This window comes from Helianthus annuus, chromosome 15 (assembly GCF_002127325.2).
Source record: "Helianthus annuus cultivar XRQ/B chromosome 15, HanXRQr2.0-SUNRISE, whole genome shotgun sequence".
NCBI classification, from domain to species: Eukaryota; Viridiplantae; Streptophyta; class Magnoliopsida; order Asterales; family Asteraceae; genus Helianthus; species Helianthus annuus.
This window is the reverse complement of record NC_035447.2, coordinates 47,722,446-47,738,341: the sequence shown is the minus strand read 5'-3', so window position 1 is coordinate 47,738,341 and position 15,896 is coordinate 47,722,446. Positions and strand designations below refer to the sequence as shown.

Below are 15,896 nucleotides of genomic sequence, written 5' to 3'. Positions count from 1 at the left end.
GAATCATCCGGAAGTGTTTGGAGGATCGAGGTGATGAAGGCGAAGCATAACCACACTCCTATTGAAAACTTCGAAGGTCACGCGTATGCGAGAAGGCTTTCTTCGGAGGAGAAAAAACTGGTTAAGGAGTTGGCAGAGCAAGATATTCGCAACCAAAGTATTTGGCGAACGCTGACAAAAAACAATCCGGCTAGAAAGCTTATTCCGAAAGATATACACAACGCTGTTCAGAAGATCAACGCCGAAAAAAATGTCGGTAAGTCTCCGATGCAAAAACTTGAAAACATTCTTATCGAAAAAAATTACACTTATTACATGCGCACGAATGAGATATCGAACGAAGTTGAAGACGTCTTCTTTGTTCACGAAAAATCATTCACTATGTGGTGTGCCTTCCCGCATGTGCTAATGATTGACGCCACATACAAAACGAACATGTACAACCTGCCATTTGTTCAGGTCGTAGGCATGACGTCGACAAACAAATCGTTTACGGCTGCTTGTGCTGTAATTTCCGCCGAGAAGTCAGAGAACTACCTATGGGTGTTGCAGAGGATCAAGTCTATGCTGGCAGGATGTATGGAACCGCGCGTGATTTTAACAGACAGGGATTTTGCGCTAATGAACGCGTGTGAACAAGTTTTTCCAAAAGCGCATAAGTATCTTTGTCGGTTCCATGTTCAACAAAATATTAATAAGAACAGCAAGAAGAAATTCTCTGACAAGGAGTGGAAAGAATTCGTACGTACATTTTGGACATTGTGCGAGTCTACGACCGAGGAAATATACATGTATAACTTGGAAAACTTTGAAGCACAGCTGAAAGAAGCTGACCGTGAACGTGAGTATTTCTTACATAATTATGTTCAAATTTTATATAATAACAAAAACTGACTATTTACGTTTTTTTAATTTTAGAGGTTTATGATTATATGAAGAAATCCTGGTTGGATCCGTACCGTGAAAAGTTTGTATCTTGCTGGATTAACCAAACTATCAACTTTCACCAGACTACGACCAACAGGGTTGAGAGCATGCATGCAACATTAAAAAGTCACTTTCCAAGTCATCGCAACACACTGGATAAACTTGTACTGTATGTTGATCATGTTGTTGCTAAACAATACGCCGAGATTAGAAGTACCTTTGAAACAAGCCTCCGAAAAGTGATGACGCACCACAAGAAGCAGCCCATGCTTGCATATATTCTCAGAAAGGTTTCAATATATGCGATTGAGCTTTTGAGTATGGAACTAAAGCGTAAGGAAGATGGGTTGAGAGCCTACGGTGCAAGCTGTGGTTGCCAACTTTTTACCAGCTATGGTTTGCCATGTGCCTGTCGTTTGGAAAAGTTGGAAAATAAAGGTAATTATTATTTTTGAACTTTCTCGTTATGATTTTGCCACCTAATTTGTTTTCATCCACAGGTCAGCAAATCCGGATCACACACATAGACGTGTTTTGGAAGAAGCTTGACTTCAAGCCTGCAAGGAATAAAATAGAGGATATTGATGTAGACGCGAAATTTGAAAAATTGAAAAAACAGATCGATCCAACACCCCCTCAAGTGAAAAGGAGCTTCTTTGAAAAGTTTCAGCAAATCCTCAATCCAGGGAACAGTAACAAAAAATCTCCTGCTGTTCTGAAGAAAACTCGTGGTCGACCAACATTGAAAACGCAGGAAGAAAGAAAGGTTGAAGCTGCTAGACAAAGCTCTTACATTCCGTCAGAAGAAACTTGGGTCGATGCCTCAGACGATCTTCCCCGTCACAGCTCGTACATATCAGCCGAAGATTCTTGCAGAGGAAAGAATACCAAACCGCTCAACCTACACCCTGATTTCCCGAATATCAAGCTCGGTCCTAAGACGGATATAGCGATCCGCAACTACGCATCTCAGATTCCCAAAGTGATCCATCCATACATCGTTAAAATAAAGGACGTGAAACCAGATGGTCATTGTGGATTTAGATCGGTGGCTGTTGGGTTAGGAGTGAAACAAAATTCATATTTGAAGATCCGGGAACAGCTTCTAAAGGAGTTACGTATGAACGAATCGCTTTGGAGGCAGGTTTTCGATCCGGAAAATGTAGGACATTATGATGCGCTGGTTAAACGGATCGATTTCAAGGGGGTGGGACGAGCAGGTATCGAAAATTACATGTCGATGCCTGAGACGGGGTTTCTTATTGCCCAACGATACGGTGTGATTGTTCACACCTTCGACATTCGTGGGAGCGATACAATTTTCCCTATGCTGGGCGGCCCAAACGAAGCTGAGGAACCTCACCTGGTAGTTGCAGTTGTGTTCGTCGACAAGGGGCATTTCATACATGTAGAGCTTGGAGGTTGTTATCCAATGCCTCCCCCAAACCTACTCTGGACAGCGAACAGAACAGAGCGCGCAGCAGCCTGGCATACATTATACATGGATCAGATCAACACGTACGAAATGCTTACGTATCGTGCCCCTGACCTTAATGCAACCCCATATGTTCACGATGTATCTTAAATGTGTTTAATAATAATCACGTTTGTGTTTGTGTATCTTAAATGTGTTTAATAATAACCACGTTTGTGTTTGTTCAATATACGCGTTACATCACGTTAAAAAACCGAATGTCACCGACACGACCTAATCGGATTCAATACGCACTTGTACGACCCGAAATGACAATATACATCATAATACTGCAATTAATGAAAAAATACGTCATGTTCATGTACGGTAGGCGGCTGATACACATAACACTTCTCACAGGAGTACTTGTGATTTCAAACCTAAATGATACGAGATAACAGAATAAGACATCACAAGTAACCGATTTGATCCGGAACTTGCCGTATAGTCCATATATATTAAAAAATGATGTATAAAGGAAAAAACGGCAAATTTAGACTATTTATTGACCCGTTTGTTAATTAAATACAATTTTAAAAAATTTAAAAAAACCCCAAAACGCCCCGCTATGCTCATAACGCGGCGTTTTGGTCCCAAAGCGCCGCGCTATGGCCATAGCGGGGCGCTTTGGACCCTCGTTATACACTGAAGCGGGGCATCTTCCCCCCCCCCACTTCACCCAAACAACCAAACACACACACTAGGTGCGATTCACACACACTCGAGCGATTTTCGACGATTTTTTGAGCTTTCCACCGCATAAAGGTTAGATCTAAACCCCTTAATCTTTCCTGTATCTTTTCATTCAAAATTATTGGTTGATTGTTGTTGATTTGAGCTTGATCCGCTGTCTCTTTGGGTTCTGTTCTTCAGAATGAAGAACCAAAGCGCCGCGCCGAGGCCATAGCGGGGCGCTTTGGTTCATGTTGATTTTTTTTTTAATTTGTTTATTTATTATTAGTTTATTAATATTTGTTTAATTATTATTATTTGTTTAATAATTATTAGTTAATTATTATTTGTTTAATAATTATTTGTTTAATTATTATTATTTGTTTATTTATTATTATTTGTTTAATTATTATTTATTTAATTATTAATATTTGTTTAATTATTATTATTTGTTTAATTATTATTATTTGTTTAATTATTATTATTTGTTTAATTATTATTATTTTATTATTATTTGTTTAATTATTATTATTTGTTTAATTATTATTAGTTAATTATTATTTGTTTAAAAATTATTTGTTTAATTATTATTATTTGTTTAATTATTATTAGTTAATTATTATTTCTTTAATAATTATTTGTTTAATTATTATTATTTGTTTATTTATTATTATTTGTTTAATTATTATTTATTTAATTATTAATATTTGTTTAATTGATCAACGTGCAGGGATGGATTTATCCGATGAGGAGATTGAGCATATGGATGAGGGATTGGTGGGGGACGAGGAGGAGCCGGCATGTCCGTATCTTCAGTTTCCGGTGGGGTCACGGGCGAGGGGGAGATGCGCTAGGTTGCGCACCATACCGATTGGGGAGCACGTAGGCATAGACTGGGATCTGCTAGCTACCGTGGGGGAGATCGAGCGGGCGCGTGAGATAGTTGGGCTAGATACTCCTTGGTCGCGCCTATTTGAGTTGGCGATGGAGGACTCGTACCCGGAGCTTACGGTCGAGTTTTGCTCTACGTTTACATACGCGCCGCATCCGGCGGATTACGTGGAGGACCCTTTATTTCCTGTTCACGAGGTTACATTCCGTCTGGCCGGTCAGCAGTTTGAGATGAGTGTGCGGGAGTTTGCTGTCCACACAGGTTTGTACACTGAGCCTGAGCTTGATACTGATTTATATACGCAGGCTGTTACGATGTTGGACAGGCAGACGCTTATTAGTTTCTGGAGGGCCATTTCCAGGGTTCCCTTTGGGAAATCCTGGCAAAAGGCCACCACCATTAGAGATCCCTTGTTCCGATACCTGCACCAGGTGATTGCGTCTACTATCGTGCCGCGGGGTTCCAGCAAGGAGAAGGTAAACCTTAGTGACCTTTTCTTTCTTTACTGCCTACTACGCGGCCAGCCCTGCGATCTAGCAGCCAGCCTGGCAGATTACTTTGCTACTGCATACCACCGGCAGCTCCGCGGGTTTCTTCACACTGGCTCGTTTATCACCGCCATTGCACGATCGCTAGGGATCGTGCCCGAGCTTGATCCGCTGCTGTCTGATCCGGTCTCGTCATCCAGGTTGGGCCGCGCGTCAGTATACGCTATGCAGATCACCCGTACCTTTGATGTCGGTCTCCGGTTCAAGGGTGCTGACGGGCTGATTTGGCAGCCAGAGGTGTTGCCGGAGGTCATCCCGGTTGTTATCGAGGTGAAGCCTGGGGTGTTAGCCCCTCCTGAGGTTCAGCGGGACGCTCGGCGGGCTCAGCGACAGGCTCTGGGCATCGATGAGCCTGAGGATCAGCCTGAGGGTCAGCCTCAGGCTCAGGCTCAGGCTCAGGATGATCCGGCGCAGGAGGACCGGGTCGAGGAGGTCCACGTACCACCAGTTCAGACAGCTCCTGAGCCGCCACAGTACCCGCATCACGTTTACGCTGACCTACCTTCGGTAGCGCGTGAGGTGGCTCGGGACTTCGACCGGCGCCTCAGACGTCAGGGCGCACTCATTGACTGGATGGTCCAGACGCTCGTTGAGCTACGAGAGCTCGCTGCGTTGCCTCCACGTCCCCTCCCACCGTCCCCACCGCACGAGGATTAGTACATTAGTTTGTTTGTTTAGTGTTTTGTTATGTATTATGTACTCAGTTGTACCTTTTTGTTGTGTATTGTATGTACAAACTGATATATATATATATATATATATATATTGCAGTTAATCTTCTATTTACATCACGTTGGTTCTGGATTGTTTACGTTTAATTCTTATGGCTTTCTGTATATTTTATTTAACGTGTTCGTTTTATTTAACGCTCGTTGAACTTATGTTATACACCTTCTATAAAAATAATGACGTAACGACGTAATTATAAAACAACGTTAATTTAATAAAATAACAACGTTTTAATTCAAAAAAGGCAACATTCAATCATTCAAAAACAAATTCCCATTCACAACGGCAAATCTCACATAAAAATTTTTTACTCTAAAAATCTCTACCATACTAATTCAACCAAAAATCCCTACCAAACTAACCCACATCAACCCAAATAATCCCCAACCAAGGCTGTTGTCTTTTTTGCACATCCAAAGCGCCTCGCTATGGCGAAAGCGGGGCGCTTTGGCTTGGTCAACAGACAAGGACTGACAGAAGTCAGTCCTTGTCTGTTGACCAAAGCCAAAGCGCCCCGCTTTGGCCATAGCGAGGCGCTTTGGATGTGCAAAAAGACAACCAACGTGTGCGAATAGACCCAGCCCATAATAATAACAGTGATTTGATGTCATGAATCATGTATACCAAATTACACATAGACACATAGTAGTAATAATATTTTGATACGAATTTTGAAAACTATCTTGAAAAAAATTTGATAATATAAGAATCTTTTATTGGATAGAGAGGATATTTCAATCTTTGTTTGAATCGGAATATCTACGTGTTCCGAAATATATCCTTGAAGATTGGGTTAGTGGTTATGGGGTTGAGATCCTGTACAAACAGTGCTAATTATAAAAACCGTAAGAACAGATCTGAACCATTGTTAATTTAAATCAAGGGTTGATATTGATTATAAATAAAACTCTTATAATTAAAAATTACTACTAACAAATTAGGGGTAATTTTGTAAAATTGCTAGTCATTTGACCATTTTCTATTAAATACAAATTCCACCAAGGTTTTTTAAACTAAAATAACTTTTATATACTTCATTATTTTTTTTTAAAATATATACCATAAAATCAAGTATTTTTTTATCTTTAATATGAGTACCATATTGCTATACCTTTTTGTATTTATAAAAGTGTTTTTTAAAAAAAGTTAACAAAAGGTGTTTTATATTTGTGCTAATAAGGTGCTGATTATGTGTTAATTACAAAATAATACAAACAAACACCAAAAGTAGATATAATCAGCACATCTGGTGTGCTGATAATGGAGAACGATTGAAGATGTTGTGCTAATGTCGTTTATGTTGATAATGGAGAACGATTCGAGGACGATGTGCTGATAATGAAGAACGATTAATGATGTTGTGCTAATTATATAGTGTTGTGCTGATTATATTTTTTGTAATTATTTTTAATTAGTTATAAATAAATATGGTCAAAAAGTCTAAATTACCCCTAAACTAATTTTTTATTGATGGACACTTGTCAATTATGTATTGGTTCTTATGGTTCTTACAAACTTAAGTGTTTGTATTTGATCCCATTCCAGTGGTTATGTACAAGGTTTTCTTTAGTGTCAAGTTTGTGTTTACTAAAGTGGTATATTTGAATTTGATATATTTCCGTTTATTTTGATAGTTATCAACAATTAAAGTAATAAATTCTTCAAACTTACATGGAAGGTATTTCCATTATAAGGGTGGAAGGGGCACATGCATGCCGAAAATTTTAGCAGATTGGACAGGGTTGACCGTCACAACCCATAACGTTTTTTTTTTTTTTTTTTTTTTTTTTTTTTTTTTAATACCCCTATAAATTTTTTTTTTGAAACGTTGCCCCTTAATTATTTTCTAGATCCGCTACTGGTTAAAGTGATATGACAGAATATTATTGGATTGTGCTTGTGGCCGTTAAAACCAAAGATCCAGAAAAAGAAAATCAGGTTTGAGAGTCGGGCAAACTGCTTATTGCCATTTGCAAAAGCATCCAACATGTGAAGAAGTTTTCAAAAGTTGTTCAGTTTAAGCTTTGGTCATTTCTTAAAAAAAGTTTTTCTTTATCCGGTTCTTGAATCAACTCCTCCGTCATACATAAGAAGGTTGGTGGCTTTTGATTTGGAGGGAGCATAGGTTTGATCAAGTTATCATTGTTATCATCGTTACTTTTTTTTTTTTTTTTTTTTTTTACGGCTAACAAAATTTTATTATTATTTCAAAGGGCCAACAACGTATTAGCCCACACCAAATACATACACCAATTTAAACTATCGAAGTACTAACATTTCCTTGATACATCAAAATTACACCATTCCTCCCACGTTATATCTTTTAGATTCGAACGGCTTCCAATCCATAAAAAACCCAATTGCTTAATTTCATTCGTCATCCGATCCAAATGTATTTCTTTGTCATTAAAAAATGAGATTATTCTTGCTCCGCCATAGTACCCATAATGCCACTTGCATTACTGCGTATACTAATTTCCTCCACTTCGTGCTACCTCGTACATATTTATGCCAGTCCAGCAAGTCTTTTGCTCGGGAAGCATAAACACTTGACGACTTGCACCAATGTGATACAAAATTCCAAACGTACTGTGCCACTTCGCAACTTACAAATAGATGATCCACATCTTCTTCCTCCTGATCACAAATTCTGCAAATGGTTTGACCGGCCCAAACATTCCTCCGTGCTAACGCAGCCAACGTTGGCAACCGTTCCAGCTAGAGGTTTCAAGTGGGTCACTTTGGGTTGCTTTTTAAATTATATGGGTTGGTTTGGGTAAGATATTTTCACTCAATGGGTCAAAATGGGTCACTTAAAATTCCATCTCATATATTTTCGGGTCAAAACGGGTCGACAACTTCAAAGAAATGGATCAATGTGGGTTGGTGTCCTAAAGAAACAGGACAAGTTTTGGATCGGAACGGGTTCGGTTTGGATTGAGTTTCGGGCGACTGGGACGGGTTTCGGATCGGAACATAGTTGGTTCGGATCGGATTTCGGGTCGGCACGGGTTTCCGCACGGGATGGGTTTCCGCACGGGACGGGTTTCGGGCTAACATGAGTTTTCGCAAGGGACGAGTTTGGAGTCGGGGCGGATTTTAGCACGAGACGTGTTTCAGTTCGGGTTTTTTTTTTTTTTGGTCGGTTATTCTCGGTTTCGGTTGAGATTTTTTGTTTCGTTTTGGTCGCTTTTTCAGTTCGTTTTTTGATTTTTTCAGTTTTTGTTTCGTTTTGGCCGGTTTCGATTCGGTTTTTTGTTTCGTTTTGCTCGGTTTTTTTCCGGATCGGTTTCAATCTTTTCAGTTTTTTTTTTTTTTGTTTCATTTTGGTTGTTTTGTTTCGGTTCAGTTTTCGGTTTTTGTTTCGTTTTAGTTGCTTTTTTTCCTTTGATTTTTTCAGTTTTTTTTGTTTCGTTTCGGTTCAGTTTCGGGTTTTTTGTTTCGTTTTGGTCGCCCTTTTCGTTCGATTTTTTCAGTTTTTTTTGTTAGTAGCTGGGTCGTGTGTACTGCTGTAACGAGATCAAGATACTTTAGCATTGTGAACGATTCTTATAGCAAGCTTTAAAACATTGGAATACAGCACGAGAAATCAGAGGGTTCAATACATGAATGATAATCAGCTACCATTTAGCATTATGTTATTTAATAGGAAGATTTAACGGTAAAGATGGTTTGAAGTTCAACCGTTTCGACGCGTACCGTTTCAACCAGTACCATTTTGACCCGTACCGTTTCGAAACGAACCGTTTCGATGCGAACCGTTTCGATGCGAACCGTTTCGATGCGAACCGTTTCGACCCGAACCGTTTCGAGGCGAACCGTTTCGACACGTACCGTTTCGAACCGAACAAAATTGCCCCTTGATGTACAATCTCTTTAGAAACCATTTTTAACCAACCTGACCCAGGACCCGTTCCGACCCGAAACCCGTTCTGACCCGAACCCGTTTTGACCCGAACCAAAACAACCCACTTTTTAATTGACCCGTTTTGACCCGAACCCATTTTGACCCGAACCCGTCTTGACCCATAACCCGACCCGACCCGTTTGCCAGGTCTAGTTCCAGCGATAACCTCCAAGCCAAGAAATTCACTTTTATTGGTATCCAATTATTCCACACAAAATCATTTCCCAGATTTGTGAATCTTACCGTTACTACAATCCTTATTTTTCTACTCCCCATACATAGGCCACTGTCATCAGACAATGCCCGTGATCATACCAATCCAGATAAACTAATGACATGTCTTTTTTGTCTTCTGATTGTACCACGTTAGTTTTGTACAAGGAGCAAGTACATGTGTAGTACAAAGTTGGAACCTATAACTAGATTCCAGCCATCTTCTTCGACGAATACATAGAAGTAAATCAAGATTGAGGTGTTTGTGGACGATGAAGATCACCAACGACAACTTGAATCGAGCCATCTCATAAAGTTCATGGCTAGTTATAGCGATGCTCTATACAAACCAAGGCCAATTTGACTTTGTCGTCTTCGTCGTTCACAAACACATCGAACTAGACATACTTCCGAGGTTACCTTGAGGATGAACATGATCGCCACAAATGCAAAACAGGTAATCTCATAACACTAATGCCAATTCACTTGTAATTATGCAAGACTCAATAAGAATTAGTTTGCAGGTTTTTCTTTTTTTTTTTGTTGGTGACCGTAAGAATAAATTACTGGTAATAAACCCACGACATCCGCCCAATACCTTGCTAACCAATGAGATCAGAATGCGGTGACCCTCAAGGGGTTTAAAGGCAGAAAATCAGTGGAAGCTTAATTCGAACATGTTTTAGGTTTGAGCAGCATGAAAGAAGACTATACTACAAGGTTAGCACCACAAAGATAAAGACATTTTGGTTTAATCTCAATTAGATTCAAGAATGTTTGATGACTGTATCATATCTCTTGTGCCTATGTGGAAATTTCCGTAGTTTGTCATATGAAATAGAATAATCACAAAATATATCTACCTAATTCTTAGATGAAAAACAATTTGGTACCGTAAAGACTTGAAAAATGTGCATGTTTCAGGAGTTTTGGATTCCCAACTGTTGAAGCGAATTTGGTCCAACAAGAAATACACGCTTTGAGGTTTGGTAACGGAAAACAACGATGCCCTTATATGCAGTCCTTGGTACACCATCCTATATAAAATGTAAAACCCGAGTTATTATTTATTATCGACCTTATTTTCAACAAACGGTGAAATGAATAAAAGGTTTATTGACATGTAAATGTGATACCTTCCACTCTTCAAAAATGCCAAATTGGCGTGCAATGTTTTCAAAATGTGATTGATCTGTATAATGTATACGCACGTCTCCATTTACATTATTTGTCTTCAAAACAAGATCGTTTCCAAATAGAGGCTTTGTATTTTTCAAGAGATCAGCAAAATGCTTCACAAACTTATCCTACAAACAAACAAACCATAAGTCGTATTCAAAATGTCAATTAACTGACTTTTAATTGTGAAAAGCGTACCTCCATTAGGTAGCTCAAGTCGATCGACTTCCAATCAACCTTTGAAAAAACACAAATAATTAATGATGTGATATAAATAACGAAGAACACACATTAGATACAGAAAAGTTGTTAGATACCTGAACATCGTTCAGTTTGATAGGTTTAAGATATTGTTGGAAGAACTGTCCTAAACTCGAACCCTGCAAAAAAAAAAAAAAAAAAAGATAAATGTAAACAAGTTGTCAAAGTATTAGGTATGGTAAAAAGGATTATGCGTAAAAAAGTAACCAACTTTGGTTTGACTTCTGTTCTTGATAACCAGCATAATTTACGCTAGAAAGAGTAAAAGGCCATTTTAGTCCCTGAGGTTTGGCCAGTTTTGCGACTTTCGTCCACAGGTTTGTTTTTCCGCATCTAGATCCAAAAGGTTTGAAATCTTGCCATTTTCATCCGGCTCGTAAACTCCATCCATTTTTCTCCGTTAAGTCAGGGGGTATTTCCGTCTTTTTTGTTAACTTAAAGGGCAATTCGGTCTTTTTCACTTTATGTAAAAAGACCACATACCCTTGAGAAAAACCGAATTGCCCTTTAAGTTAACGAAAAAGACGGAAATACCCCTGACTTGATGGAGAAAAATGGATGGAGTTAACGAGCCAGATAAAATTGGCAAGATTTTAAACCTTTTGAATCCAGATGCGGAAAAACAAACCTTTGGACGAAAGTCGCAAAACTGGCCAAACCTCAGGGACGAAAATGGCATTTTACTCGGCCAGAAAAAACCATTGAAGTTTAAAAAACATTTCATTTAATGGTTTTCAGATGTGTGTCAAGGAAAAAGTCAGCATGGTTAAAAGTGACACGCTATCACCTTTGACCGATTCCCAGGTCAGATTATCTTACATTGAAACTTTTTGAAAGTTGGTTACCTTGAATCATTTTTTTAAAAAACATTTGATGCTTTTTTTCTGGACTAAAAACGCAATTACCGCATGCTTAAACAAAATGCTGATGGAAGATACCTACATGCTCCCCAAAATTGTAAGTTCTGCATACTTCGGGACGAATAAACTGTCGCCCTTTGTGATTCTCCTTTAATCTTAACCAGTCATCCCAGTAAGTAATAGTTCGTCAAAGAAAATTTTCACTCGACATAAAAAATAGAAAATACAAAATAATTTAAGAGGTATCTTTTAAGTTGAGTTTGAACCACAAAACACAAACTGATAAAAAAGGATATGCTTTTGGCCACTTTGGAGAAAGCTCATCCCATGTAGGTTTAGTTAGCATCCATCCCAGACCAGGGAAAAAATCTGACCGATATAAAGTATCTGCAAAATGTCGTGTTTAAGCATATTAGATACACCCGGTTTGTGTTTGGAGAATTAAGAAAGAAGTTTGTAAAAGTTTAGTTAAATAAAGGTAGGCTTACATGGATCGCGCACAAATTGTTTTTGCCCGTTGTCGTTCCATGAGGAGATGGCCATGATTGACCTATCATGGTTTCAACAATACGGATTGCAAAATTGAGGATATCTTAAATTCAACAATTTACATAGTTTTTTTTTTTTTTTTTTTTTTTTGAACGGCAAATTTGGATCACTGACAGACCACTGGAGTATCATCGTGCCACCAGCGGAACCACCCGATCATATCCATCTCCACCAGGCATAATGCCTATACACCAATTCAGGAGGAAACCCAATAAATATGGGAAAAATCCCCCTTGTGGGAATATCGAACCCAGGACCTATTGGTCCCAAAGTCTTATGCCACCCCCAAGATGCCACTAGGCTACATAGTATTAATCATCAACTTTTATATGCATAATGGTGTTGTAGCTTAAAGTGTTTTTCAAAAAAAAAATGATGTTTTTACTTTTAACCCATAGCTTTTCATCTTTTTCAATTTAACCTCACAAAATTTGATTTGTTTACTTTTAACCCAAAACTTTTCATCTTTTACAATTTAACCTCACAACTTTTTTACTTTCAACTTTGGTCCCCTGTACTTTTCATCCTTCACAAATTTCCGTTTTATGTTTCGTTCTAAATTTTGCGGGTTAACACGACGCAACGTGTGTGTGTCGTTCAACGTTTTTACGTTTCGCTTTACATTTCGTTGTAAATTTAGCGAATTAAAACGGCGCAACGTGCGTGTGTGATTCGACTTTTTACGTCTATTTTTTCCGTTTGCCAAATTCGTCACAACGCGCGGATCCTAGATCAACTTAGTTATTCTTTTCTATGTTTTACGTTTCGGTCTAATTTCTTCGCGTTAACATGCCACAACTTCTGTGTTGGTGGTTTGGCACGGTTTTACGCCCCCGTCGCAACGTGGGGGCTTAATTCTAGTTTTATAAAAGTAGAGTATGGCATTTGTTATCATAGTCCATGTAAGATGACTTACTTATCTTTATCAAGTAGATCGGCTCCAGCCTCAAAGTAATCAAAAAAATCAGGAGCGATTTCCATATCATCTGTATCCGATGAATAGCTATTGTCAGCATTTTGTTTTCGAATTTCTAGAAAAAAAAAACTAAAACAAAGTGATATACTTTAAAGTTCATACCTTCAAGTATGATGACCCGATCAAAATTATGTTTGTAAAACAACTGATCGAGTGCCCACTTGTAGTGACCTGAAAATATGGTGTGGTAAATCGGTAATTTTTACAATACGTTTATTCCCTGAAAGAGGCAAAATGTGACTGTGAATATTATTTAAATATCCTTACGCGCTATCTTGTAATACGCAATTAACTCCCCAGGCCTCTCAGTAACAACAGGTTCATAATCCAAGTGCTGCATGAGAATGGAGATAGATTTCAACACATTGGATCTAGAGGTGGAAAATGGGCGGGTCGAGTAACAAGGTCGAAATGGGTTCGTGTCACAATGTGATATGATTATGAGGAATTTTTTTAATAATTACCAATCGAATTTTTTTAATAAAGCAATTCAAGGAATTGTACGTATTTCAATACACTTCGGGGCACTTTTGACCTGTTCTAATTTAACCAAGTTTACCCATATGACCCGTCAGAGATACCATTTATTTAATTATCATTGCTTAAGCAATAAATGCCAATATAATTAACCTGCATGTAGGTCAGCTGATCATATCCCATAGCCTTTGTTCTAACATCCGCATTTGACCCGTCCTGAAAATATTAGTATTAATATTAATATTCAAATATTATCTTGAAACTAAAGTTCCAACAACGAGATATACTTGTATACCTGTGACACAAAAATCGGAAATTTCACTGCAACAGAACTATGATATCTGGAAATCATGAAAAACAGCAATATAATTAGCCCATGGAAGTTTAACAACTCATGGTAAACATAAAATGAGATGTTATTTACATATAACATACTTTAAGATAGAATTAATGGTCCTTTCAAGATAATCAGCACGGTTGCAAGCCATAATCACAACAGCTGCCACTGGCACCTAGAATAATGAAGTATATTCATGTATTATTTAAGTGAGTGATCTATGTAAATGATATATACTAAAACTTCTAAGTTCTAACCTGTGCATCCTGTATCAAACTTCTAACACCTTTCTCTGAAGATTGATAAAATAAGGAGCATTTTGTTATTCTGAGAAGAGAAATTCATAAAAAAAAAAAAAAAAAAAAAAAAAAAAGATGATGACAATGGTGATGATGATGTGAGCTTACTTTCAAGATCTTGAACAACTGCCCTCAATCGTTCACACTCCTGTTCTTGGCGTTTTACTTTCTCTGAAACACCAGTAATATATGTGGAATTCCAGATTAATACAAAATAGTGAAATGCCACTATGCAATATGATGCATTGTGTAGCATCAGATCCTATACCTTCCAAACCCACAATATTTTCCTGATGTGTGCCTATTTGTTCGATTAGTAACCGCATTTGACTCCTGCAATGATTTTCGGCTTCCACCTATTATGAATATGATTCAGTAATTCACGATAATACTCAAATGGCTCAAAGAACAATGGAATGAAACAAAGGCTTTGAACCCGAAGATTCCAGCCAATTGGCTGTTATCACAGTCTCAACGACCTGATTTCAATATTCTTTAATCAACAAAACTAAAAAAACAATAAACCCTAGATGCTCTACTTATACTAAACAGTTAAAAGATAAACATGGAAATTATAATTCAAATAATAAATAAAAGTTTTCATCTCCATCTCTTCCAAATAAGTAGCCACGTTCCATTAGCTTCCATGTAGGCCGAACACTTGCGCGAGTTTGGTTCGGTACACTTATTGGGTCGGATGTTCCTGCATCAATTATAGTCTTGTAGAACAAGATCATAAAGCTCTAACTGAATCATAGTGGTCAAAGGCACAAAAGGCGCTCGCCCAGGCGCAAACCACCAGCCATACGGCCTAGTGTCCATCAAGGCACTCAGGCCAAATTATGCAAATTACGATCTCAACAGCTAGAACTGTCCTGAAACATCCAAAAATGGCCTAGAACCAGACTAAAACAGCCTAAAAATTGTCTGTTTATACTGCGCACCTTGCTTAAAAAACTCTCGCTTTTTAAGCGTTTTGCACCTAAGCTCAAGGGCCTAGCGCCTTCGACTACCTAGGATTGAATAACCGGCGGTTTATACTGTCCATCTACGGACGCTATTTTCGGTATGGTAGCGGTACCGTACAGATTTCATCCCTAAACTATACTGACTCAAAACCCCTAATATCTTGAAGCAATAACAAAGAGACTATTATACAGAAAGGGTATACATACAGCATCTGCAACTCTATCAGCATACTCGGATTGTGTAGAAAACAGCTTCACCTGATGGGAAAAACATGTAAAAATATACTCAAACTGGATTCAACTATGAGTGTTTAAAAACTGATAACTGCAATTTGCACAACAAATTCACTCAAACTGGAAGAAAGATCGATCACCAACCTGTGTATAAATAAATGCAACTGCAACGAGTATGAGAAGATATCTGAAATCACAAGACCATCTTCCCATTTTCTTGATTTAGGGTTGGATCAAATCAACATATGAAGTGAAGTTTTTGATCTCTGTTGCAAATTGGGAATTAATAAGGGTTTCGAATTTTGATTATTTTGCTTCGACTGAGATCATAAGATCTTCCCGGTCAACGTTTCACCCGGGTCGTCGTAAAAGACTTGACTGACTGACCCTGAAT

At 38.2% G+C, this 15,896-nt stretch overlaps 1 protein-coding gene and 1 long non-coding RNA gene across 2 annotated transcripts; one reads left to right on the top strand and one right to left on the bottom strand.

Moving 5' to 3' along the window:
* Positions 1–9,475: 9,475 nt before the first annotated feature.
* On the top strand, positions 9,476–10,473 carry LOC110911373. Its single transcript, XR_002576933.2, has 3 exons — positions 9,476–9,819; positions 9,887–10,082; positions 10,287–10,473. It is a non-coding gene; the product is annotated as an uncharacterized LOC110911373 (long non-coding RNA).
* On the bottom strand, positions 9,910–15,852 carry LOC110911371 (alpha-1,3-mannosyl-glycoprotein 2-beta-N-acetylglucosaminyltransferase). Its single transcript, XM_022155978.2, has 18 exons — positions 15,647–15,852; positions 15,476–15,526; positions 14,569–14,656; positions 14,409–14,471; positions 14,259–14,293; positions 14,100–14,176; positions 13,960–14,005; positions 13,818–13,880; positions 13,455–13,521; positions 13,290–13,358; positions 13,128–13,197; positions 12,151–12,212; positions 11,959–12,049; positions 11,745–11,838; positions 10,859–10,921; positions 10,740–10,778; positions 10,499–10,669; positions 9,910–10,399 (listed from the first exon to the last, which is right to left on the bottom strand). Exons 1-18 carry the CDS (start codon positions 15,713–15,715, stop codon positions 10,283–10,285), a joined length of 1,335 nt encoding a protein of 444 aa, XP_022011670.1. The 5' UTR covers positions 15,716–15,852; the 3' UTR covers positions 9,910–10,282.
* Positions 15,853–15,896: the final 44 nt, after the last annotated feature.